The sequence below is a fragment of the Oncorhynchus gorbuscha genome, linkage group LG21 (genome assembly GCF_021184085.1).
Source record: "Oncorhynchus gorbuscha isolate QuinsamMale2020 ecotype Even-year linkage group LG21, OgorEven_v1.0, whole genome shotgun sequence".
Taxonomy (NCBI): domain Eukaryota; kingdom Metazoa; phylum Chordata; class Actinopteri; order Salmoniformes; family Salmonidae; genus Oncorhynchus; species Oncorhynchus gorbuscha.
Genome location: NC_060193.1, coordinates 34,939,159 through 34,966,331, shown reverse-complemented (window position 1 = coordinate 34,966,331; position 27,173 = coordinate 34,939,159). Strand labels below are relative to the sequence as shown.

The 27,173-nt window shown below is 42.8% G+C and overlaps 1 protein-coding gene across 7 annotated transcripts in view; it reads left to right on the top strand.

Annotated features, from left to right (window-relative positions):
- LOC124007953 (collagen alpha-1(XXV) chain) overlaps positions 1 to 27,173 on the top strand; it is a 343,793-nt gene that overhangs the window by 251,281 nt on the left and 65,339 nt on the right. For 5 of the 7 annotated variants that reach the window (XM_046318858.1, XM_046318860.1, XM_046318856.1 and 2 more), the window contains one exon: positions 23,813 to 23,839. The exons of the other annotated variants lie outside the window; for them this stretch is intronic. In XM_046318858.1, the coding sequence (XP_046174814.1) occupies positions 23,813 to 23,839 (27 nt within the window). The remainder of the gene's footprint in view (positions 1 to 23,812; positions 23,840 to 27,173) is intronic. 7 annotated transcript variants of the gene reach the window in all.

Below are 27,173 nucleotides of genomic sequence, written 5' to 3'. Positions count from 1 at the left end.
GGTACTCAAAATGCCCTAACGGAGTGTTAAACGCCGTTTTCCACTCGTCCCCCTCTCTGATGCGCACGAGATGGTAAGCGTTACGAAGGTCCAACTTAGTAAAGCACCTGGCTCCCTGCAGAATCTCGAAGGCTGATGACATAAGGGGAAGCGGATAACGATTCTTAACCGTTATGTCATTCAGCCCTCGATAATCCACGCAGGGGCGCAGAGTACCGTCCTTCTTCTTAACAAAAAGAACCCCGCCCCGGCCGGAGAGGAAGAAGGCACTATGGTACCGGCGTCAAGAGACACAGATAAATAATCCTCGAGAGCCTTACGTTCGGGAGCCGACAGAGAGTATAGTCTACCCCGAGGAGGAGTGGTCCCCGGAAGGAGATCAATACTACAATCATACGACCGGTGAGGAGGAAGGGAGTTGGCTCGGGACCGACTGAAGACCGTGCGCAGATCATGATATTCCTCCGGCACTCCTGTCAAATCGCCAGGTTCCTCCTGAGAAGTGGGGACAGAAGAAATGGGAGGGATGGCAGACATTAAACACTTCACATGACAAGAAACGTTCCAGGATAGGATAGAATTACTAGACCAATTAATAGAAGGATTATGACATACTAGCCAGGGATGACCCAAAACAACAGGTGTAAAAGGTGAACGAAAAATCAAAAAAGAAATAGTCTCACTGTGGTTACCAGATACTGTGAGAGTTAAAGGTAGTGTCTCAAATCTGATACTGGGAAGATGACTACCATCTAAGGCAAACATGGGCGTAGGCTTGTCTAACTGTCTGAAAGGAATGTCATGTTTCCGAGCCCATGCTTCGTCCATGAAACAACCCTCAGCCCCAGAGTCAATCAAGGCACTGCATGTAGCACCCGAACCGGTCCAGCGTAGATGGACCGACATAGTAGTACAGGATCTAGATGAAGAGACCTGAGTAGTAGCGCTCACCAGTAGCCCTCCGCTTACTGATGAGCTCTGGCCTTTTACTGGACATGAATTGACAAAATGTCCATCAAATCCGCAATAGAGGCACAGGCGGTTGGTGATCCTCCGTTCCCTCTCCTTGGTCGAGATGCGAATACCTCCCAGCTGCATGGGCTCAGTCTCTGAGCCAGAGGGGGAGATGGTTGCGATGCGGAGCAGGGAAACACCGTTGACGCGAGCTCTCTTCCACGAGCTTGGTGACGAAGATCTACCCGTCGTTCTATGCGGATGGCGAGAGCAATCAAAGAGTCCACACTGGAAGGAACCTCCCGAGAGAGAATCTCATCTTTGACCACTGCGTGGAGTCCCTCCAGAAAACGAGCGAGCAGCGCCAGCTCGTTCCAGTCACTAGAGGCAGCAAGAGTGCGAAACTCTATAGAGTAATCCGTTATGGATCGATCACCTTGGCATAGGGAAGCCAGGGCCCTAGAAGCCTCCTACCAAAAACTGAACGGTCAAAAACCCGAATCATCTCCTCTTTAAAGTTCTGGTAATTGTTAGAACAATCAGCCCTTGCCTCCCAGATAGCTGTGCCCCACTCTCGAGCCCGGTCAGTAAGGAGTGAAATGACGTAAGCAACCCGAGCTCTCTCGCTAGAGTATGTGTTGGGTTGGAGAGAGAACACAATATCACTGGGTGAGAAAGGAGCGGCACTCCGTGGGCTGCCCGGAGTAGCAAGGTGGGTTATTAACCCTAGGTTCCGGAGGCTCGGCAGGCCAGGAAGTAACAGGTGGCACGAGACGAAGACTCTGGAACTGTCCAGAGAGGTCGGAAACCTGAGCGGCCAGGTTCTCCACGGCATGGCGAGCAGCAGACAATTCCTGCTCGTGTCTGCCGAGCATGGCTCCTTGGATCTCGACGGCAGTGTTACGAGCATCTGTAGTCGCTGGGTCCATTCCTTGGTCGGATCCTTCTGTTATACAGGTGAATGAGGACCCAAAAGCGACTTGGCGAAAACAGAGTTTTTAATCCAGTAAAGTTACTATACAAACAAAAAGGCATAATACTACTCGTAATGACGAGAACAGACTGGAGACTTGATCAAGAACTGCAGGTTGCCTCGGGAAGGCACTTGAACCTAGCAGACTCAGACACCTGCTCACCACGCAGCATCTGAGGGAAACACGACACGACAGGGCAATACATAGACACAGCACGGTGAACAATAGATAAGGATCTGACAGGGCAGGAACGGAAAACAAGGAGAGAAATAGGGACTCTAATCAGGGAAAAGGATCGGGAACAGGTGTGGGAAGACTAAATGATGATTAGGGGAATAGGAACAGCTGGGAGCAGGAACGGAACGATAGAGAGAAGAGAGAGCGAGAGAGTGAGAGAGGGAGGGGGAGAGAGAGGGATAGAAAGAGGGAAAGAACCTAATAAGACCAGCAGAGGGAAACGAATAGAAGGGGAAGCACAGGGACAAGACATGATAATCAATGACAAAACATGACAGTCTCAACCATAAAATGTTTCAATTCCTCATCAATCCACAGGGATTTAACAGTTTTAACAGTACTTTTCTTAATGGGTGCATGCTTATTAGAAACTGGAATAAACCATTTGAGAAATGTGTCAACTGCAGTGTCTGGTTGCTCCTCATTACACACTACAGAGCAGCAAATAGTATTTACATGTTCAACATAGGAATCACAGCAAAATCTTTGGAACTTTGGTTTTCCTAGATATTGCTAAAATATCATGATCACTACATCTGATGGATGTGGATAATACAGATTTCTGCAGCATTAGTAAAGATGTGAAAAAAGACGTTGTAACCATGTATTGCTCCAACTGTATAATTGAAGGTATTATTGGTAACACTTTACATTAAGGTTCCATTTGTAAATGCATTATAATCCTTAATAAAAGGTTATATCACATTGGCCAAAATAGTGCAATAACTGGTAAATGTTTGCCAAATAGTGAGCCAATATTTACCTCCAGTTATTAACCATTTATAAATGCACTTACAAACGCTTATAAGATGACCCCTTATGGATCATCGTTCAACCTTATTTTCAATAGTTGCACAGTTGAATAATAATACATTTCTCACTTTTGGGTGTGATGCATTGGTGCTCTGTCCCAGGAAGATAAGAGGCTGGTTTTCATGATGTGTCTTGACACACCTTTGAAACCCTGATGACCTGGCCAAATTTACATCCAGGACATTATTCAATCATCATTCCTAACATATTACCCGTTACCAGATGATATCATCACACTTACCACTTCTGTGTGATAGTCCAAGTATGGTGAACGCTCTGGTGTTAAATATGAACCATAATACCCTTGCTTGGTGAAACCGTGAAGGAGGTATCCTCTCACAACATGTTGGTCTTCATACCCACCCTTCATTGACTGAAAATATTTAACAAAGTGTTGAATCTGCTCTCATGATTGTAGTGATGAGTACCCAATACTGCCTGTAAGTATGTCTAAGGTCTGAGGGAACTCTCAAATCATCTGTAATTGATTTACCCACGTGTATAACTCCTAAAAGTATACCTTATTTTAAAGTGACAGACCGATAAACATTTAAAACTGAGATATCATAATTTATAAAACAGCTAAAAGTATACCTTATTTTAAAATGACAGGCACTATGGACATTTATAAGCGAGTTATCTACATTTATAACTGCTAAAATGATAGCTTATTTTAAAGTGGCAATTCACTGAATATTAACAAATGAGTTACTAAAATGTATACTTTATAGCTTAAAATAAAGTGGAACCCTTCTGGCCATTTATTAATGAGTTGCAAATACTTAGAAGAGCATATAATCTCCTCAAACATGCAATACATAGTCAGAACAAAATTTTATTTAACATAAGTATACATTGGGGAAAAACTTTAATTGCAGTGACTAAAATCTAAATCTGTAGCCTATAATTGGTATAGAGAGTAGTCTAGCTAATTCAAATAAACAGGGTGTGTCTTTTTCTGCCCTTTTTAATATTACAAGTCAGAATAGAAATTGACAACAGATTAACTATTTAAAATACAACAGGGTCTCATTGTCCCCATCTGAATATTCATCTGTTTCTTTCTTGTTAAGCATTTTCCAATCCTGGAGTCTGAGACCTTATGGGAAGATGTTGGAGAGAAGATTAATTTAGCATAGACACTATAGCCATAACTCTACTATCATCATTATCATGATTTATACCATTTAGGCTTCGCTAGTTATGTTATTCTCTGCTATCTAAAAATAGCAGCTAGCTGTTCTTTAACATTACTTGCTAACACTAATAGCTACTTACCATAGATTAAAGGGTTATATAGTTATCAACATTTTTGCTAATACACAATGTAGCCAGCTAGATTGTAAGGTAGTCTTAAAATTGGAACCACTAGTGTGCTGACAAAGGATGCTAAACTAGCTAACTTACCAGCTACCTAGCTACAGACAGTACCTGAGTTCAACGTTTAAATAACTAGCTAGTGTGCTAATCCAAAAAAGCTAAACAAATTGCATGGAAATTCTGTCAAGTGGCAATCCACTGACCATTAACAAATTAGTTACCAAAATGTATAATTTATAGTTTATTTGAGTGAAAAATAGCCATTTTCCCACACATCTCTCCTTCTCACTATCACGCATTAGTTTAACTTCCCCACCCGCCATTTTGAAAAAGACCCGACGTAGCTCATCGCCTTCTTGAATTATGCAGAAACGGGCAGCATGGATGTCATGTCATTAATTTTGTTGGAAAGGGGAGAAATTGTGCTGGAAATTACAATGGTATTGACATTACAGTTGATTATTATTACGTTTTGGGGGCGCTAAAATAAGGTGAAAAGACCCCTGGTGGCATGTCTGGCGACTATACAAAATATTTGGAATTTTGAGCAGATTGTTTCTTATAAAAACAAGAAGTGATGCTGTCATTTAGTATATGAAAGTTATATATTACTAGTGTTAGGTTCTAATTCTCAGAGTAAAAAACTCAATGGACATTTATGAAAGCTTAACCAAGTTATTCTACCCAGAGGGTCAATACAGCTGCACTCAGACAAAACATGTTTACACACCACTGTATATATACTCCAATTTAGGCACTCCTCCTTCTCTCCAATCCTTACATATATTATGATTCGACAGGAAGACGAAGTAATAGGGTAATTAACCATAATTTCTCCCTTAAGGGGATCTGACCTGACCTCAACCCCTCATTTGCCTAATCCACAGATGTCCACCCGTATCCCCTATAGCAATCCTGTGACTTTCTCCCGTCCACCCAGCACATTCCTAAGCCATCTGGATCCTACTGATAACCATGAACTTCTGATGTAAAAATCTGTCTCTATCACTCCTTAGATAATGTACTTCTGAGTATAACAATGTTCCAAGTTTAACCCAGAATCTAACACTAGCAAGTTATTAATTTCATGTTTAACCTTGTTAATATGTTCATGTGGACAATTTTTTTGCGCTCTTCTGTGATTCTTGATTGTTTCAAAGTGAAAGTTAAACGAACAAACAAACCTGATAAAGTATCACTAGAATTTATATACTGTATAAATGCCTGGAATATTTCAATTTTGGAGAATCTCTTATAAAGTTAAAGTTACGTATAGTCACCCAAAGGTGTAAAACAGTAAATAATGGCTACTTCTCAGAAAGTATTAAACTACCAAGAAGAGTAAAACAAGGTTGTTCACTCTTGGCATATCTATTTATTATGGCTAATGAAATGTTAGCAATTAAAATCAGATCAAACAATCATATCAAGGGGCTAGATATCCTGGGCTTAAAAATTAAGGTGTCATTGTATGCTGTTGATTCATGTTCTATTTTAAGCCCATAATTTGGATCCCTTCACAGCTAATTGCTGAAGATAATTGTTCTAACCTCTCTGGATTCCAACCAAATTATGATAAGTGTACTATACTACGTATTGGATAACTAAATAATTAACTTTTACATTACCGTGTAGTTAACCAATAAAATGGTCTGATTGTCACGACTAGTCAAGGTGGGTGGAATCAGGCGCAGAGAGCAAATAATGAATAGAGGTTTATTCTCCGGTGAACAACAAACACGGACAACCCAAAATACAAACAGGGTGAAAAATATCCAAAACAGGAAATTACAGACAAACCGGAGAAATTAAACACAAAAACACCGACAGCCGAAACGAAATGACAAAAACAAACAATCCCGCACAAAACAAGGGCGGGACAACCTACATTATATACAGATACTAATTAACTAACACACAGGTGAAAACAATCAGACAAAACCAACAGATAACCGAAAAAGGGTTCGGTAGTGGCTAATAGGATGGTGACGACGACCGCCGAGCACAGCCTGAACGGGCAGGAGAGCCAACCTCGGCGGAAGTCGTGACAGTACCCCCCCCCCTGACGCGCGGCTCCCGCAGCGTGCCGCCACCGTCCTCGAGGACGACCCGGAGGACGAGGTGCTGGGCGATCCGGGTGGAGGCGGTGGAATTCTATCAGGAGAGAAGGGTCCAAAATGTCCCTCACCGGAACCCAGCATCTCTCCTCTGGGCCGTACCCCTCCCAGTCCACGAGGTACTGTAGGCCCCCCACCCGGCGTCCAGAATGCCTCGAACTGTATACGCCGGGGGCCCATCGATGTCCAGAGGGGGCGGAGGGACCTCAGACACCTCACCTCCTTGCAGGGGACCAGCCACCACCGGCCTGAGGAGAGACACATGAAATGAGGGGTTAATACGGTAATACCTAGGAAGTTGTAACCTACAACACACCTCGTTTATTTTCCTCAGGACTTTGAACGGCCCCACACACTGCGGCCCCAGCTTCCGACAGGGCAGGCGGAGGGACAGGTTTCGGGTCGAGAGCCAGACCCTGTCCCCCGGTGCAAACACGGGGGTCTCATTGTGGTGCTGGTCAGCGCTCCTCTTCTGCCGTTCTCCCGCTAACCGTAATGAATCCTGAACGGCTTTCCAGGTGTCCTTGGAATGCTGTACCCATTCCTCCACCGCAGGAGCCTCGGTCTGACTCTGATGCCATGGAGCCAGGACCGGCTGGTAACCTAACACACACTCAAAAGGAGACAAGTTAGTAGAGGAGTGGCGTAAGGAGTTCTGGGCTAGTTCGGCCCATGGAACATACCTTGCCCACTCACCAGGCCAGTCCCGACAGTAGGACCGCAGAAACCTGCCCACATCCTGGTTAACGCGCTGCACCTGCCCATTACTCTCGGGGTGAAAACCTGAGGTTAAGCTAACCGAGACCCCCAGTCTCTCCATAAATGCCCTCCACACTCTGGACGTGAATTGGGGACCCCGATCAGAGACGATGTCCTCAGGCACCCCATAGTGCCGGAAGACATGGGTAAACAAAGCCTCAGCAGTCTGCAGGGCCGTAGGAACACCGGGCAACGGAATAAGATGACAGGACTTAGAAAACCGATCCACAACGACCAGGATCGTAGTACTTCCCTGGGACCGGGGAAGGTCGGTAAGAAAATCCACCGATAAATGTGTCCACGGCCGTTGTGGAATGGGGAGGGGTTGTAATTTCCCTCTAGGTAGGTGTCGAGGAGCCTTGCTCTGAGCACACACTGAGCAGGAGGAGACATTGTGGCCCTCCCAGTGTGGGCTACCAGTATTTCCCTCTCAGACTCTGCACTGTCCTCTTGATACCAGGATGACCCGAGGAGGGAAGAGTATGAGCCCACCTAATCAGCTTGTCCCGGACCACCCTCGGCACATACTTGATCCCTACTGGACAGTTAGGAGGAGCCGGCTCTGACCGTGAGGCCCTCTCTATCTCAGCATCTACCTCCCATACCACCGGTGCCGCAAGACATGACGGTGGAATGATGGGAGTTGGCTCTACTGACCGTTCCTCTGTATAATAGAGGCGAGACAGTGCGTCAGCTTTGGTGTTTTGGGAGCCTGGCCGATATGTGAGGGTAAACTGGAACCTAGTAAAAAACATGGCCCATCTAGCCTGACGTGGATTTAGTCTCTTAGCTTCCCGGATGTACTCGAGATTACGATGGTCAGTCCAGATGAGAAAAGGTAAATTAGCCCCCTCAAGCCAATGTCTCCACACCTTCAGAGCCTTGACTACAGCTAACAACTCCCGGTCCACCACATCATAGTTTCGCTCCGCTGGGCTGAGTTTGCTCGAAAAGAAAGCACAGGGGTGGAGTTTGGATGGCATGCCCGAGCGTTGGGACAGCACGGCTCCAACCCCAGCCTCGGACGCATCCACCTCCACTATGAACACTAACGAGGGATCCGGATGAGCCAACACGGGCGCATTGGTGAACAGCTCCTTCAGAAGACTGAAAGCCCTGCCCGCCTCTGCTGACCAGCGCAAGCGCAGCGGTCCTCCCTTCAGCAGTGAGGTGATGGGAGCAGCCACCTGACCAAGACCCCGGATAAACCTCCGGTAGTAATTGGCAAACCCTAAAAACCGCTGCACTTCTTTCACCGTGGTCGGAGTCGGCCAATTACGCACGGCTGTAACGCGATCATCCTCCTTTACCACCCCGGAGGTGGAAATACGATACCCCAGGAAGGAAACGGACTGTTTGAAAAACTCACATTTCTCCGCCTTGCAATACAGGTCATGCTCCAGTAGTCGCCCAAGTACCTTACGCACCAGAGACACATGCTCCGCGCGTGTGGCAGAATAGATCAAGATGTCATCAATGTACACTACCACTCCCTGACCAAGCAGGTCTTGGAGAATCTCATCTATGAAGGATTTGAAAACGGCTGGAGCATTCTTCAAACTGTATGGCATGACGCGGTACTCATAATGACCAGAAGTAGTACTAAATCACGCTGGTATGATGTAGGATCCTCTCTTCCATCGATAGGAGAGGAGACGCTGCTGCTCCTGCTGATTCCATGGGTGGTGCGGGATTCTGTCACGACTAGTCAAGGTGGGTGGAATCAGGCGCAGAGAGCAAATAATGAATAGAGGTTTATTCTCCGGTGAACAACAAACACGGACAACCCAAAATACAAACAGGGTGAAAAATATCCAAAACAGGAAATAACAAACCGGAGAAATAAAACACAAAAACACCGACAGCCGAAACGAAATGACAAAAACAAACAATCCAACCGACAGTCTAAGAGTTTAACCATGTGGGATGGTTAAAAGATTCAGCAGTCTGGTCTGCAACCTTTGTCCTCTCGTAATTGAGGGAAACATTGTCTGTTGAGAAATTCTCAAAGTGGGGTTTTTATTCGGGAGTTGCAGAAAAGGGCCTGTCCCAGGATCCTCTGATTTAGTTAATCTTCATTAAACAGTCCAAAATCACATTACACAATTTTACAAACAGTATCATCCTCACTCATTCATCGTTTACAACAATTAGATGAAAACCTCATATCTGAGGCTATTATATAAACAGCCTTATGGTAATGTGGTCGTATTGTCTCCCATGAGTTTCACAAAATTGTACCAAACGGGCCAGATTGTAACTGGATTCTTCACTGATCTTTTATACCTTCTCCAGAACCCTAAATGTTGTTCGGACCTCAAGTCCTCTGAGGTGGAAGAAATTCCTTTGTTCTCTATGAAAATTCACTCTGTCTCTATACTGTGGCCATGAGTAGATGATCTCCTCCAGGAATTTACGACCTCTCTCTGACCACAGCAGCCTGTGTGTAGGAGACATGGAGAGGGGGATTGGGCTTGCTGTACCCAAAGAGGGCAACGTCATGACAATATCCTTGCTTCATTCAGGTCTTGAGCTACAGGCAATTAGATTTGGGTGTCATTTTTAGTTAAAATTGAGAAAAAAATGGTCAGATCTTTTAAACTCAAACATTCTAATTGATTTTAAAAAAGTATTCTTTGGGGGAAAAAATTCTAAAAACAATATAGTCTTTGTAAATGATATAAGTTGGACTGGTGGAGTTATGTCACACATGCTGCTAACAAAAAAATATGTGGAATTGTCTGCTCTACTCAAAATTACAAACAACTAATTGCAGCATCACCGCAAAAAATGGAAGAGGGAAGAAAGTAAGGCATTTCTTCAGGCCCTGCATGAAGAAAATTGTGATAAATAAAAAAAGTATACCAGTTTCATTTAAGGACCAAAAATGTACAGCAGTGCCATATAGATTGCAAAATAGATGGGAAGAGATGTTCGATGTACCGATTGATTGGCACATGGTTTATGAACCAATACACAAAACAATGCTGGATTCAAAACTTTGAGTTTTTCAACGTAAATTGTTATACAGAATTCTGGCAACCAATATAATGTTATACATATGGGGGATACATCCATCTCAGCTCGGCAGATTTTGCAGTGAAGAGACAGAATCATTATATAATTTGTTTTGGTACTGTCCATGTGTAGCTTGGTTTTGGCCGCAGGTTCCGGAATGGCTGAAGAATTGCAACATATACCTGGAGCTAACTCTGCAAATAGCACTGTTGGGTGATTTGGAAAAGTCTTAGTCAATCGATCAATAATACACTGCTCAAAAAAATAAAGGGAACACTAAAATAACACATCCTAGATCTGAATGAATTAAATATTCTTATGAAATACTTTTTTCTTTACATAGTTGAATCTGCTGACAACAAAATCACACAAAAATGATCAATGGAAATCAAATTTATCAACCCATGGAGGTCTGCAGAGGCACCACTACAGTTCGATCCCAGTCAGGCTGTGACCGGGAGACCCATGGGGAGGCACACAATATGCATCGTCCGGTTTAGGGAAGAGTTTGGCCTGCCGGGATTTCCTTGTGTCATCGTTCACCGAAACATTAGTACGGCTTGCTTCCGGGTTAAGCGAGCAGTGTGTCAAGAAGCAGTGCGGCTTTGCAGGGTCGTGTTTTGGAGGACGCATGCTCTCAAGTGGAAAACCACACTACAGGCTGATCCAACGTTGATGTAATGTCCTTAAAACAAGTCGCAATGAGGCTCAGTAGTGTGTGTGGCCTCCACGTGCCTGTATGACCTCCCTACAATGCCTGGGCATGCTCCTGATGAGGTGGCGGATTGTCTCCTGAGGGATCTTCTCCCAGACCTGGACTAAAGCATCCGCCAACTACTGGACAGTCTGTGGTGCAACATGGCGTTGGTGGATGGAGCGAGACATGATGTCCTAGATGTGCTCAATTGGATTCAGGTCTGGGGAACGTGCGGGCCAGTCCAAAGCATCAATGCCTTCCTCTTGCAGGAACTGCTGACACACTCCAGCCACATGAGGTCTTGCATTAGGAGGAACCCAGGGCCAACGTCACCAGCATATGCCCTCACGGGGGTCTGAGGATCTCATCTCGGTACCTAATGGCAGTCAGGCTACCTCTGGCGAGCACATGGAGGACTATGCGGCCCCCCAAAGAAATGCCACCCCACACCATTACTGACCCACCGCCAAACCGGTCATGCTGGAGGATGTTGCAGGCAGCAGAATGTTCTCCACAGCGTCTCCAGACTGTCACGTCTGTCACATGTGCTCAGTGTGCACCTGCTTTCATCTGTGAAGAGCGCAGGGCGCCAGTGGCAAACTTTTCAAACTTGGTGTTCTCTGGCAAATGCCAAACGTCCTGTACAGTGGTGGGCTGTAAGCACAACCGCCAACTGTGGGCATCGGGCCCTCATAGGGCTCTGGCAGTGCTCCTCCTGCTCCTCCTTGCACAAAGGCGGAAGTAGCGGTCCTGTTGCTGGGTTGTGGCCCTCCTACGGCCTCCTCTATGTCTCCTGATATACTGGCCTTTCTCCTGGTAGTGCCTCCATGCTCTGGACACTATACTGACAGACACAGCAAACCTTCTTGCCACAGCTCGCATTGATGTGCCATTCTGGATGAGCTGCACTACCTGAGCCACTTGTGTGGGTTGTAGACTCCGTCTCATGCTAACACTAGAGTGAAAGCACTGCCAGCATTCAAAGGTGACCAAAACATCAGCCAGGAAGCATAGGAACTGAGAAGTGGTCTGTGGTCACCACCTGCAGAACCACTCCTTTATTGGGGGTGTCTTGCTAATTGCCTGTGTTTTATCTTTAGTTTAGAAATGAGTTAGTTAGCACAGTATCCAAGGAAGGGCCATAAGTATACAGAATGGTGTCGTCTGCGTAGAGGTGGATCTGGGAATCGGCCGCAGCAAGAGCGGCATCATTGATATATACAGAGAATAGTCCGCCTGAGAATTGAACCCTGTGGTACCCCCATGGAGACTGCCAGAGGTCCGGACAACATTCGCTCCGATTTGCCACACTGAACTCTGTCTGCAAAGTAGTTGGTGAACCAGGCGAGTCAGCCATCAGAAAAACTGTTGGCCGGGGTTGGGGCCAGGAGGAAGGCATGGCCAGCCATTGAGAAATGCTTCTTGAAATTTTGGATTATTATGGATTTATCAGTGGTGACCATGTTACCTAGCCTCAGTGCAGTGGACAGCTGGGAGGAGGTGCTCTTGTTCTCCATGGACTTTACAGTGTCCCAAAACATGATGTTTTTGTGCTGGTCAAGAAAGGTTCCTAACTTTTGTGAAAAATCACAGCACATTTGAGAAATACAGTGCCTTGCGAAAGTATTCGGCCCCCTTGAACTTTGCGACCTTTTGCCACATTTCAGGCTTCAAACATAAAGATATAAAACTGTATTTTTTCGTGAAGAATCAAAAACAAGTGGGACACAATCATGAAGTGGAACGACATTTATTGGATATTTCTAACTTTTTTAACAAATCAAAAACTTAAAAATTGGGCGTGCAAAATTATTCAGCCCCTTTTACTTTCATTGCAGCAAACTCTCTCCAGAAGTTCAGTGAGGATCTCTGAATGATCCAATGTTGACCAAAATGACTAATGATTATATATATACAGGCACTGTATATAGCAAAAATAAATCAAAACTGGGGCCTCCCGAGTGGCGCAGCGGTCTAAGGCACTGCATCGCAGTGCAGAGGCACCACTACAGTTCGATCCCAGTCAGGCTGTGACCGGGAGACCCATGGGGAGGCACACAATATGCATCGTCCGGTTTAGGGAAGAGTTTGGCCTGCCGGGATTTCCTTGTGTCATCGTTCACCGAAACATTAGTACGGCTTGCTTCCGGGTTAAGCGAGCAGTGTGTCAAGAAGCAGTGCGGCTTTGCAGGGTCGTGTTTTTGGGGAGTTGCAGCGATGAGACAAGATCGTAACTGAAATTAGGGAGAAACTGGATGGTGTTCAGATATACAGTACCAGTCCAAAGTTCGGACACACCTAATCATTCAAGGGTTTTTCTTTATTTTTACTATTTTCTATATTTAAAAAAAATTGTGAATATATCCAACTATACATTCAAATATGAAATAATACTTATGGAAGTATGTAGTGTGTTTAACAAAAGTGTTTAACAAATCAATATATTTGAGATTCTTCAAAGTAGCCATCCTTTGACATGATGACAGCTTTGCAAATTATTGGCAGTCTCTCAACCGGCTTCATGAAGTAGTCACCTGGAATGCATTTCAATTAACATGCGTGCTTTTAACATTGTTAAAAGTTAATTTGTTGAATTTATTTCCTTCTTAATGATTTTCAGCCAGTCAGTTGTGTTGAGTGGTAAAAATAATTTAAAAAAATACAGAATATAGTCATATTTGGTTATCAACAAGTCCATATTATGGCAAGAACAGCTAAAATAAGCACAGAGAAACAACAGTTCATCATTACTTTAAGATATGAAGGTCAGTCAATACGGAAAATGTAAAGAACTTTTAACGTTTCTTCAAGTGCAGTCACAAAATCCATCAAGCACTATGATGAAACTGGCTCTCATGAAGACCGTCCGATGATGACAGCAAGCTCAATGACAACAAGCTCAGTCCGATGATGCTGTTACATACCACCATACCATGACGGACCCTCCACCTCCAAAATGATCCCACTCCAGAGTACAGGACTTGGTGTAACTCTCATTTCTTTCACGGTAAACACAAATCCGACCATCACCCCTGAGACAAAACTGTGACTCATCTGTGAAGAGCACTTTTTGCCAGTCCTGTCTGGTTCAGCAACGGTGGGTTTGTGCCCATAGGCGACTCTGTTGCCGGTGATATCTGGTGAGGACCTGCCTTACAACAGGCCTCTCTCAGCCTATTGCAGACAGTCTGAGTACTAATGGAGGGATTGTGCGTTCCTGGTCTAACTTGGACAGTTGTTGTTGCCGTTCTGTACCTTTCCTGCAGGTACAGAACATTTTCGGATGTACCGATCCTGTGCAGGAGTTGTTACACGTGGTATGCCACTGCGAGGATGATCAGCTGTCCGTCCTGTCTCCCTGTAGCGCCCTTTTATGTGTCTCACAGTATGGACATTGCAATTTATTGCCCTGGCCAAATCTGCAGTCCTCGTGCCTCATTGCAGCATGCCTAAGGTATGTTCACGCAGGTGAGCAGGGACTCTGGGCATCTTTCTTTTGGCATTTTTCAGAGTCAGTAGAAAGGCCTCTTTAGTGCTCTTTAGTGAGTTTTCATAACTGTGACCTTAATTGCCTACTGTCTGTAAGATTTTGGTATCTTTACGACTGTTCCACAGATGAATGTTCGTTAATTGTTTATGGTTTATTGAACAAGCATGGGAAACTTTACAATGAAGATCTGCGTAAATTATTTGTATTTTTACGTATTATATGACAGGGTCCTGAAAAAGGGACGTTTCTTTTTTTGCTGAGTTTAGATCATTATTTTGTAAGAGCATAGTATATGGGATTGATTTTAAGAAATGTAGCTTAATTCATTTGATTAATATTATGGTGTTTCTATTCCAAGAAAAACAAAACGCTCAGGGTTTCCGGTCAGGAGTAAGGATTATTAGGACTGGTCGGGAGTAAGGATTATTTTTACTAAGAGCAAAACTAAGAGCAAAATAATCCTAACACCCAAATAGAGATTCAGTGAAAATGATCAGATCAGTCCCCATGCTTGTCTCAGAGCAGCGCGAAGCGGTGCTCAAATAGTTCACCACACTATTGCTTGAAATCATATTGCTTCGATCCTCAATATGCTTTAAATGCCACAATGTCACACACTATTATTAAAACTCTGAGAAGGGTAATAGGACTTCTCTCTCTCTCTCTCTCTCGCACACGCATTTGCTGTCTTGACCGCTGAGTGCTCGGCTATGAAAAGCCAACAGGCATTTACTCTTAAGATGCTGATCGGTTGCACACTCTCTAAGTACTGTTTATATTATTTGACCCTGCTGGTCATCTATGAATGTTTGAACAGCTTGAAAAATGATCGAGCCTTTAGGTCCATGTACTCTTATAGTCTCCAACCAGTTCGGATTTAAGTATGACTGATGCCGCCGACTTCATATTCATTCTATAAAAAGGCCCATAGCCACCTTCATCAGATGAACCAAGACATGTCAGCTAAAGCGATTAATTCATGAATGCATAAAATCAACCAATGTCAGCCTTTAAATGCTTTATTATCCAATTGTTTAAGGTGCATGTGGGCGACGAAGTGAATGCATTTGACTGTTAGCACTTTCAGGAGGAATGTGCCATCGCAAATCTCTTTCTAACTATTTTGCAATCTATATGGCTTTCCTCTAATAATTACATTTAGAGGATTGGAGGATTCTAAATTAATATCTAAGGTGTTTTTTTCATTAGGGAAGATCTGGAAAATAACATGCGCAAGAGACGGTGGTAATATTTTTCCTTTTAGAGACATGGCATATAATATATGGCATCCAGGTCAGGATAACCAAAACATTTCTTCATTAAAGACTATCAGAAGGAATGTTGGTCCAAAGCCATGAATGAGTGAGTCACTCAGCTTTATGTAGGTGCCGAGGGTATATTATATTATTATACCTTTATTTCAACAAGGAAGACAGACCAAGGTCTCTTTTACAGCTGGGCCTTGCGTATACATGTTTACACATACAGTTTAGTTACAATGATTAAGAAACTACACAAGTCAAAACGATCACAGATAACACAAAAATAAATACAGGAGGAAATGTTTACATTTACGCACAGGTTATTCCCCTAAAAGCACAAGAACGTCCATTATCCAAAGCAGTTGCAAGCAATACAAAAAATATAATCCTCCAGGCTATTCCATAAGCAAGGAGCGTAACAGGAAAAGGCAGCCATACCCAACTCTGTGGAGATCGCAGGGGCCTCAAGTGTAATCCATGCTTGAGACCTGGTTTTATGAATTATAATTTTAATGTTGATGAGTGATGATAAATAAGAAGGTAGTTTATTCAGTGCTTTATAGACAAACACGAGAGCATGTTATTCTCGTCTCATGGACAGCAAAGTCCAACCCACATTTTGATATAAAACACAGTGGTGGGTTCTGTAGCTAGCACCTATAAGTGCACAATGATAAGTAGCGTGTCGTGCAGGTGAAAGAGGACCCAAAAGCGACTTAACAGAAACAGAGTTTATTCAAGTCCAAACAGAAAACGACAAATCCTGAATCCTTAACAGGAAATGTCCAAACAGGGAATAACAGAAATCCTCTAGTCTGTAGAGGGGAATAACAGGAGAAGCGGCCACAGACTGCAGGTCGCTTCGGGTAGGCGCAGGCCGTAGCTGACAGAGACACCTGCTCACACGCAGCATCTGATGAAGGCAAAAACACGACAGGACAGGGCGATACACAATCACAGCACGGTGAATTCTAAACAAGGAACCGACAGGACAGGAACGGAACACAAAGGAAGAAATAGGGACTCTAATCAGGGGAAAGGATCGGGAACAGGTGTGGGAAGACTAAATGATGATTAGGGGAATAGGAACAGCTGGGAGCAGGAACGGAACGATAGAGAGAAGAGAGAGCGAGAGAGTGAGAGAGGGAGGGGGAGAGAGAGGGATAGAAAGAGGGAAAGAACCTAATAAGACCAGCAGAGGGAAACGAATAGAATGGGGAGCACAGGGACAAGACATGATAATAAATGACAAACATGACATAGCGTCCAGCGAGTTAAGTGTGGATGCCATAGCATGCATGTAGATAATATCCCCATAATCTATAACCGACGTAAAAGTAGCCTGCACAATTTGTCTTCTATTTGTAGAGGACAAACATGTCCTGTTTCTATAGAGGAAGCCTAGTTTGATTTTTAGCCGTTTACAAAGTTTGTCAACGTGCATTTTAAAAGACAGTTTATCATCCAACCATATCCCTAAGTATTTATATATAGAGACCTGGTTAATTCGAGAGCCATCTAAGCTCGTAAGTGCAAGTGTATTTTCAACCAACTTTTTGGACCTATTAAATATCATTAAATATCATTAAATGTGCATTGAAAACAAGTTTCAGCTGTAAAAAATAGTCAAATCAAATGCATTTATATAGTCAGCTGATATCTCAAAGTGCTGTACAGAAACCCAGCCTAAAACCCCAAACAGCAAGCAATGCAGGTGTACGGTGGCTAGGAAAAACTCCCTAGAAAGGCCAAAACCTAGGAAGAAACCTAGAGAGGAACCAGGCTATGTGGGGTGGCCAGTTCTCTTCTGGCTGTGCCGGGTGGAGATTATAATAGAACATGGCCAAGATGTTCAAATGTTCATAAATGACCATGGTTAAATAATAATAATCACAGGCAGAACAGTTGAAACTGGAGCAGCAGCACGGCCAGGCAAGGAGTCATCATGCCAGGTAGTCCTGACACATGGTCCTAGGGCTCAGGTCCTCCGAGAGAGAGAAAGAAAGAGACAATTAAAGAGAGCATACTTAAATTCACACAGGACACCGGATAGGACAGGAAAAGTACTCCAGATATAACAAACTGACCCTAGCCCCCCCAACACAAACTACTGCAGCATAAATACTGGAGGCTGAGACAGGAAGGGTCAGGAGACACTGTGGCCCCATCTGATGATACCCCCAGACATGGCCAAACGGGAAGGATATAACCCCACCCACTTTGCCAAAGCACAGCTCAGTTGTTGGCAATTGGCACATCCAGGGATGAGTATGGTTATTAATCTGAGTCGTTAGCTAGCAACGCTAACTAGCTTTGGTGTGGGGATATGCCCAAATCGAGCTAATATGCTAGCCAGCGTTTAGACGCTACCTGTGAGTTTTTCATATGACTGCACCATCAACTTGATTATTTAGCTGACATCACTTCAGTCAAGACATATATTTTAAGAATATCATGGAATATAATTGAAAACATTAGTTTCTCTAAGCCTTAGTGTAACAACAGTTTTAGCAAGTAATATGCTACAGTCCAGTTACAGTGTAATGAACTTCGTCTGTTGTTTGTAGAGAGGCAGACCGAAATGCAGCGTGTAGGTTACTCATAACTTTTAATGAAGAAAATGATGTACATGAAATAACTGAAAATACAAAACAACAAACGAGTGAAACTAATACAGCCTATCTGGTGACTAACACAAAGACAGGTACAATCACCCACGAAATACAACGCGCACTCAGGCTGCCTAAATACGGTTCCCAATCCGAGACAACGAGAATCAGCTGACTCCAATTAGGAATCGCCTCAGGCAGCCAAGCCTAACTAGACACACCCCTAATAATACACACTCCCAATTAATACAACCCCAATACGAAATACAACATATAAACCCATGTCACACCCTGGCCTACCCAAACATATAACAAAAACACAAGATACAATGACCAAGGCGTGACATACAGCTTATTTTGACCAAGTATAAACCAAGTCTTTTTTTCAGATGTGCGTGCAGAACAGAGGAATAGCAATTCTTACACTATTGTTCTAAATTCAATCACCTTCTTCATAATCATCATTCAGTTAATTGAAATTCAATTTTGAAGTTGTGCACAATTATCAGTTTCTATTTGTTTTATATCGCCCATTCATTGTCAGGTAGAAACACATTAGGCCTTGGGACCCAAAAGCATAATCAGTGCTCTAACACCCCTTTGCAGTGGTCTGGAGCAATGAAGCAGTGACGAAGAGTAACGTACTAAACCACAAATTACCTCTAAATCCCGCAGCATAATCTCAAAATGTTTAATTGAGGAACTACATCTCAACATCAACTGTTCAGAGGAGACTGCGTAAATCAGGCCTTCCTTGTCAAATTTCTGCAAAGAAACCACTACTAAAGGACACTAATAATAAGAAGAGACTTGCTTGGGCCAAGAAACACGAGCAATGGACATTAGACCGGAGGAAATCTGTCCTTTGGTTCCAACCGCTGTCTTTGTGAGACGCAGAATAGGTGAACGGATGATCTCCGCGTGTGTGGTTCCCACCGTATAGTAGGTGTGTCCTAACTTTTGACTGGTACTGTGTGTATATATATTTACTATACATGGGGGATCAGAAATTATGCAGTTAATTACATTGATAGAAGCCACAATCTATCTGCAATATTAAGCTGATCAACCCCCCCCAAATATTTTTTTCTATAGATAATACAAAAATAAAATACAAAAACTAACAGTGTGGTTTCTCAAAAGCATTTTAAGGCTAAGTTCATTATAACCATTGAGCTGGGGAGGCCACTGAACAAAGCAGTTAACCCACTGTTCACCGGTAGGCCGTCATTGTAAATAAGAATTTGTTCTTAACTGACTTGCCGAGTTTGAAAAAAAGTTACATTTTATTTTTAAATGACCCAGTCTAATAGCCTACAAGCTGATTCAGCACCATGGACAGCGACCAATTTGACAGAGGAAAGTGGAAGATGCATTTTTTTATAAAATTATAAACTGAAAACATTAAGAAGTCCTTTTAAATAACTTGATGTTCCTCAACAGGCTATACAGAGGCTGGACAAAAATAATGTGCAATATAAATTTAATAAAAGGAACGTATGTTGACTGCTAAATCAATACCGTACCAATTGCATTATGCTAAGACCAGTTTTTGGTCGATCTTTATTCAGTGGCGTGTATTCATATAGATGCCAAGGGAAGCCTGGCTTTGACCAATTGACCAAGAAGAAAATACAAAAACATAAAATAATTTGTCTTTCTTCTCTCTGGGTTTCATAATTTTCCATACATTTTCAAGAGGTTGAATGTATTTTGCAGGAGAAGGCATCCGAGCTAGCGAAACAGTGCCCCTTTGTCTCTCTCTGTGTAGGCAATCTATCTGATACTGTGTGGTCCAAACGAGTATGACATTGTTGCCGCCCACAGCAGCCAGTAAGCATCTGGCCTCCCTTGACCATTTTTTAAAATAAATGTGCCAACCAGCGTTGAGCTAAACTGAGCGAACTCAATTGTGAATGGTCCTGGCGCACTAAAAAAAGTGTCAAGGGAAGCCAGTTTGGATTTGGCATCACTCATATCAAATCTCATTGAGAGCTTACGTCATTGACAGAAAAACTTCCATTTTTGCATCTCGTTGTGTTGTTGTCCTCCAGGGGCTAGCTAGCTAGCCAGCTAGCTAAAATGGGACTTTTCCTAAATTAGCCATGGATGGAGATAGGAATTTGGACTTGTGGTTTTACTTAATTCTCTGTACTGGCCAATGAATATTACGTTGATTCTGATCCAACCATTAATTCATACATAGTCGTGCTCCTGGCCTGAGAGGATAGAAGTTCAATATGTAGCTAAGTGTCAAAGGCTAATGTGAACTAGCTAACGTTGCCCATGAACAGAGTTAGGCTAGCAAGCAAGCGTTTTAGCCAGGTAGCCTAGGACAACAAAAAAATAAAAGAATGTACTGTATGACAGAGTGATAGACTGCTTCGTCAACATGAAAGAGAGGAGGATGGCATTGGTGTTTCTCTACAAGTAGGGTGCGTCAACATGTTTTTATGCTTGAACGAATGTACACACACACATCATATTTAGCTTACGTTGATTGGACTAAATGGATTTTGGTATATTATAGTTGTCACTGTATTAGACTAAGCAGAGGTGTGTCAGGACCCGGTTACGAACCCGGGTCTCCGGAGTGAGAAACAGTCACTAAACCAACTGAGCCCCGAATAGTCAGCAGAACCCAGAAGATGAGGCAGACACAGCAGTACTTGAGACGGTGTATTTAATAAAGTAAAAAGTGAAGTTCTTCAGGAAAACATGTAACTCCACAACCTCAAAAGGAATTCCACAAGAACAAAGGTAATCCTCCAAGACAAAAAGGTAAATCCACAAGGTGGAAGGTATAGCACAAAAAGCCTCAAAAGATACTCAAAAACAAACAAACAAGAACAAAAAACAGAATTCCACAAGAGAGTCCACCGGGATCAACAAGAGTTCACAGAGTACTAGGGCTGGGTGCTAACATACAAACACAGGGCAAAGAACTGAGTAAAACAAAGGGTTTAAATACAATCAGGGGAAACGAGGCACAGGTGCAAATAATAATGGGGATCAAGGGAAAACAAAAGGTCAAAAGGCACAATGGGGGCATCTAGTGACCAAAAACAGGGACAACCCTGGCCAAATCCTGACAAGGTGATTTGATGATGTTGAAATGATGCTGGAATACTGGAGGCAGCACCTGTTTTCTTTGCGACTCTCTGTTGTTCTAAATTAATACCTGTTAACAAGTCAGAAACAGACCATTCTGTAGGTCATGTAACACTGTCTGTTACTGTACATGCAATATGCTTTGTTGTCCACTGGACAGAAGTTGCTATCCGGTTTTGTAATAAAACAAAGGTGTGGTTGAATTTATTATGCCACTGTGTTCTTATTGTCTCTGCCTTTAGGCATATTAATGAACAGTTTATAGACTACAGTTAGAGACTAAATTACAGTATAGACTAAATCGGAACCATGGACAGTGTCTTCTTCATGGGCTCCTTAGTGGCACAGTGGTCTAAGGCACTGCATCTCAGTGCTTGAGGCGTCACTACAGACACCCTTGTTTGGATCCAGGCTGTATCACATACGGCCGGGATTGTGAGTCCCATAGGGTGGTGCACAATTGGCCTAGCGTCGTTCGGGTTTGGCCAGGGTAGGCCGTCATTGTAAATAAGAATTTGTTCTTAACTCAAGTCAAATTTATTTATAAAGCCCTTCTTACATCAGCTGAAATCTCAATGTGCTGTACAGAAACCCAGCCTAAGAACCTAAACAGGAAGCAATGCAAGTGTAGAAGCATGGTGGCTAGGAAAAACTCCCTAAAAAGGCCAGAACCTAGGAAGAAACCTAGAGAGGAACCAGGCTATGAGGAGTGGCCAGTCCTCTTCTGGCTGTGCCGGTTGGAGGTTATAACAGAACATGGCCAAGATGTTCAAATGTTCATAGATGACCAGTCAAATAATAATAATCACAGTGGTTGTCGAGGGTGCAACAGGTCAGCACCTCAGGAGTCTCAATGTCAGTTGGCTTTTCATAGCCGATCATTGAGAGTATCTCTACCGCTCCGGCTGTCTCTAGAGAGTTGAAAACACCAGGTCAGGGACAGGTAGCACGTCCGGTGAACAGGTCAGGGTTCCATAGCCGCAGGCAGAAAAGTTGAAACTGGAGCAGCAGCACAGCCAGGTGGACTGGGGACAGCAAGGAGTCATCATGCCAGGTAGTCCTGAGGCATGGTCCTAGGGCTCAGGTCCTCTGAGAGAGAGAGAAAGAAAGAGATAATTAGTGAGAGCATACTTAAATTCACACATGACACCAGATAAGAAAAGAGAAATACTCCAGATATAACAGACTGATCCTAGCCCCCGACACAAACTACAGCAGCATAAATACTGGGAGACACTGTGGCCCCGTCAGACGATACCCCCGGACAGGGCCAAACAGGCAGGATATAACCCCACCAACTGTGCCAAAGCACAGCCCCCACACCACTAGAGGAATATCTTCAACCACCAACTTACCATCCTGAGACAAGGCCGAGTATAGCCACGGCACAATCCAAGTGGGGGCGCCAACCCAAACAGAAAGATCACGTCAACCCACTCAGGTTTTTTCTTTTTTTCTACTGTGACTTGTTTATTGTTTACTCCATGTGTAACTCTGTGTTGTTGTCTGTTCACACTGCTATGCTTTATCTTGGCCAGGTCGCAGTTGTAAATGAGAACTTGTTCTCAACTAGCCTACCTGGTTAAATAAAGGTGAAATAAAATAAAGAAAATTCAAATAAAGAAAAGTGACGCACCCCTCCAAACTGACTTCCCTAGTTAAATAAAGGTAAAAACTAATGGTCTTGGCCTTTAGGCCTATATATCAGAGTCACAAGGCCTTTGAATCATCAGGTTATAGAGCAAACAACGCAATTATCACAACACATAGGTTGTCATATGTTGTAATATGGGGGTGGGCTTGGCATCCCTGACCTTGCCAACAGACAAAGAGCTGTGGATCAGTGGGCTCGTTAACAGTAACAAGGGGTGATGTACAATGAAACGAGGATGCGAGAGCCCAGGTAGTTGGGTAGAACATTTATCTAAAAAACATGTTTCTTTTGGAACATCAGGTGACATTCTGATGACTGATACACCGAATGTCCTGAAAATGTACTAAAAACATCTCAATGACTTCCCAGGATCATAGGGAGAACTAGATAAAGGTATCATAGAGAATGTTCCCTTGTTATCATAATACAATGTCCCAATGAAAGGAAATTATGCTTTGGGATCTTGACAAAAACTTCCATGGGACCATCCTTAGGGATGTCCCTGAAACAAACTGGGAACTAGACAAAAACACCACAGGATCATGACAGAGCGTTCAGAGAACATCCTAAAATCATCCTCAGGGACGTTCTCGGAACAAACCGGGATCTAGACAAAACCTCCACAAGACCATGATACAATACCCTGTTGACTTTTGGCAAACATTTCATGTTGTTCTGGGGACATCCTAACAACTTATTTTTGTTTGCAGGGAATGAAATCCCACCACTATTTACAGGGCGAGTCTCTCCCTTGTGACCCTGTTACATATTATTATATCTAACATCTTTCTTTCTAGGGACCTGAGGGGCCACCAGGACAAAAGGTAGAGTTTATTTCATCTCCTTTATTCAATATTAAACCAGTTTCTCGCTTAGGTAAATCAGATAGCTTCTGAATCATTAACAAAAACTTTTGAGGTTGTTTTTTATTTATAATTATTCTTGTTTTTTTTGTAATGTACCTATGAGACCTGTCCTTTATTTCCTTTTTGTGAGAAAATGTTTGTACTCAGGGCCCTAAGATTGAAGAGGGCCCAAAGTCACGACGAATAGCCTAGGTTAGGCTGGGTGGTATGCCATATTTTACGATATACCAGTATTGATGCACAGACCGGTTTGGGTTTTTACTATACCTTCTATAACGATATTTGAATGTTTTGTTTGTTATACACTGTTTATTATGTCCCTGAGTGTAGGAAATGCAGAAATTGATGAAAATTCAGAAAAATATTTTTTGGTTGAAGTTGAATTGAACAGTTTAAAAACAATAGAGAAAGACCAATTGAAAACACTTAGAATGTATGTGTTACCACCGTAGGGTCACACACTACTCAAAGCAAATTTAGAACTTTTATTTTTCAAAAACATAAATTCTAAAAATGGTGATATGATATTTTGGCCATATTGCCCAGCCCTATGCCCTAAGTAGCCCAGTGTCAGCTACTGTTAATAGTTATCCTCTACAATATTACATCTCATCCATATCCCCTCATGAGACCTAGACAGACTGTTGGGAGACTAATCCTGGGCTCACATACTCAGGAAACAAAATACATTCTCAACATCTTACACTCAAAATAACCATTATGCCCACTCTACAGTCCACTGGGTGGGGTGCAAGGTGTGTTAACTCAACCCATTCAGCTCTACTATTAAACACCCTAATGATGCATGGCAGCCAGTAAGTCGCTCTGGATAAGAGCGTCTGCTAAATGACTTAAATGTAAAAATGTAAATTATGCACCAGATTGTTCACCACACATTGCAGTGGAGAGCTGAGGACTATCACATACACATACTGTAAAGGTATATTTTGCAGTTTATATCTGTCCCATTCAGATAGAATTTAAGAGTGGGAGAAGAGAGAGGGCACCTTCGAACCATCAAAATGTAAGTCCATGACATTCTCCAGTAAGAGGATTCCATCAAAGCTGGACCTGTACTCTGATGGTCGCCAGCTAGCCACAACATCCTCAGAGTCACAATAGACAGCAAACTGTCATGGTCCAAACACCTCTCTAACATCTCCATCAGAGCAGCTCAGAAACCGGGAGCACTGAGGAGAGTAACACCAAGAGCCGAGCCATCATCTACAATGCACAAGTGTGCAGTGTCACTTCCCTGAGCTGGATGAGTGCCCCATCTACTCCCCTCAGCCTGCTTGACAACATCCAGTGTGGAACAGGACACCGCCCCTACACAACTCACCATCCCCAGCCTTCACAGAGACGACAGGTTGCAGCTGCTTCATCCCTGTACAAAATGCACCCCACCACTGCCATATGGACCTCAAAGCTATGCTCCCCCCACCATATACCAGACACCGTGCTACCTACATATGCACAGCCATGCCAGACCTTGCTCTCACCCTTCCAGTCAACGGAGCATGCTCCCTAGACAGAAGCTTCCATTAGCACTGCTTTGGGAGTAACCTTTCTGCCAAACTATGTCCCCGTGGCCTTATGTCCTCATACTGATGGAATTCCCTTTGGAAGTAATTAGGCGACATTCTGTGAATAAATAATGCATTGCCTTAAATCAGTGTTGTTGTTGCTATTAACTCTTATGAATTACATAGAAAGGGTTGTCATATTTATTTTTATTACCAAAACAGACTGTTATTGTAGCACAATTACAGTATTCTTTCAAATGAAAATATACATTTTTCCCTTAAATAATGTGCAGATTTTTCCTACGGTACAATCTACATTAGTACTAAAAAGCTGATTTACCATAATTTGATTTCAGTATCATTTAGTTTATAGAAATGTAAGAAAATGTACATTTTGACATTTACAGTGGGGAGAACAAGTATTTGATACACTACCGATTTTGCAGGTTTTCCTACTTACAAAGCATGTAGAGGTCTGTAATTTTTATCATTGGTACACTTCAACTGTGAGAGACGGAATTTAAAACAAAAATCCAGAAAATCACATTGTATAATTTTTAAGTAATTCATTTGCATTTTATTGCATGACATAAGTATTTGATCAACTACCAACCAGTAAGAATTCCAGCTCTCACAGACCTGTTCGTTTCTGCAGAATCGGGCAGTGTGTCAAATACTTGTTCTCCCCTCTGTATGTGGTGTACCGGGGCGGTACACCAAAATGTGAAATGCAAATCATTGCATTGACAAAAAGTGATTCATCCAATTGATCCTGAGAGACAATGACCAAAAATATGGCTAAGATTTCTGTACTTTCTAAACCCCCAGCCAGCATTAGCATCGCTGCTAGTGAAACAATGGGAGTGTTAGGGCCTAAAAAGCATGCCTAAATCATCAAAGTAACTTCAAATTAAATGGTATAGAAACCCAAATACCATAACAAGTTGCACATATAGAGTATTGGAGGATTATTATATAAAATTTCCTGTAAAAAATGGGGGGGGGGATAAACTCTACTGTATGTGTACATATAGAGAGAGGGTAGCTGGTTTCTGTATAAAAAAAATATATATTTTACAAATGTTACCTTTATATACAAAAAATGTTTTTGATTATTTTTAGTTTTTTATTTCACCTTTATTTGACCAGGTAGGCCAGTTGAGGACAAGTTCTCATTTACAACTGTGACCTGGTCAGGATAAAGCAAAACAGTGCGACAAAAACAACAACACAGAGTTACACATGGGATAAACAAGCGTACAGTCAATAACACAATAGAAAAATATGTATACAGTGTGTGCAAATGAAGTAAGGAGATAAGGCAATAAATTGGCCATAGTGGCGAAGTAATCGCAATTTAGCAATTTTCACTGAAGTTATATATGTGCAGATGAGGATGTACAAGTAGAAATACTGGTGTGCAAAAGAGCAGAAAAACAAAAACAAATATGGGGATGAGGTATGTAGTTGTATTATACACATTATACCCAAACATAAACACATTAAAATACAAAAACGCAGTCATGGAAAACACAAATAGAACATTAAAAAACAAATAAGTCCCCAATCATTATGTTAAATTGCTCAAGTGGCACCAGAACAACAAGATTAAATGTATTTGGATAGTTGTTCCAGCAATACTGTGCATTAAAACTAAAAGCAGATTTACCTAACTTGGTGGAGACCCTTGGAACTTTAAGAGTTAACCATCCCCGTGAACGGGTTAGGCAACCCAGGTGTCTATACTTCAACAGCAAAGTTAGATA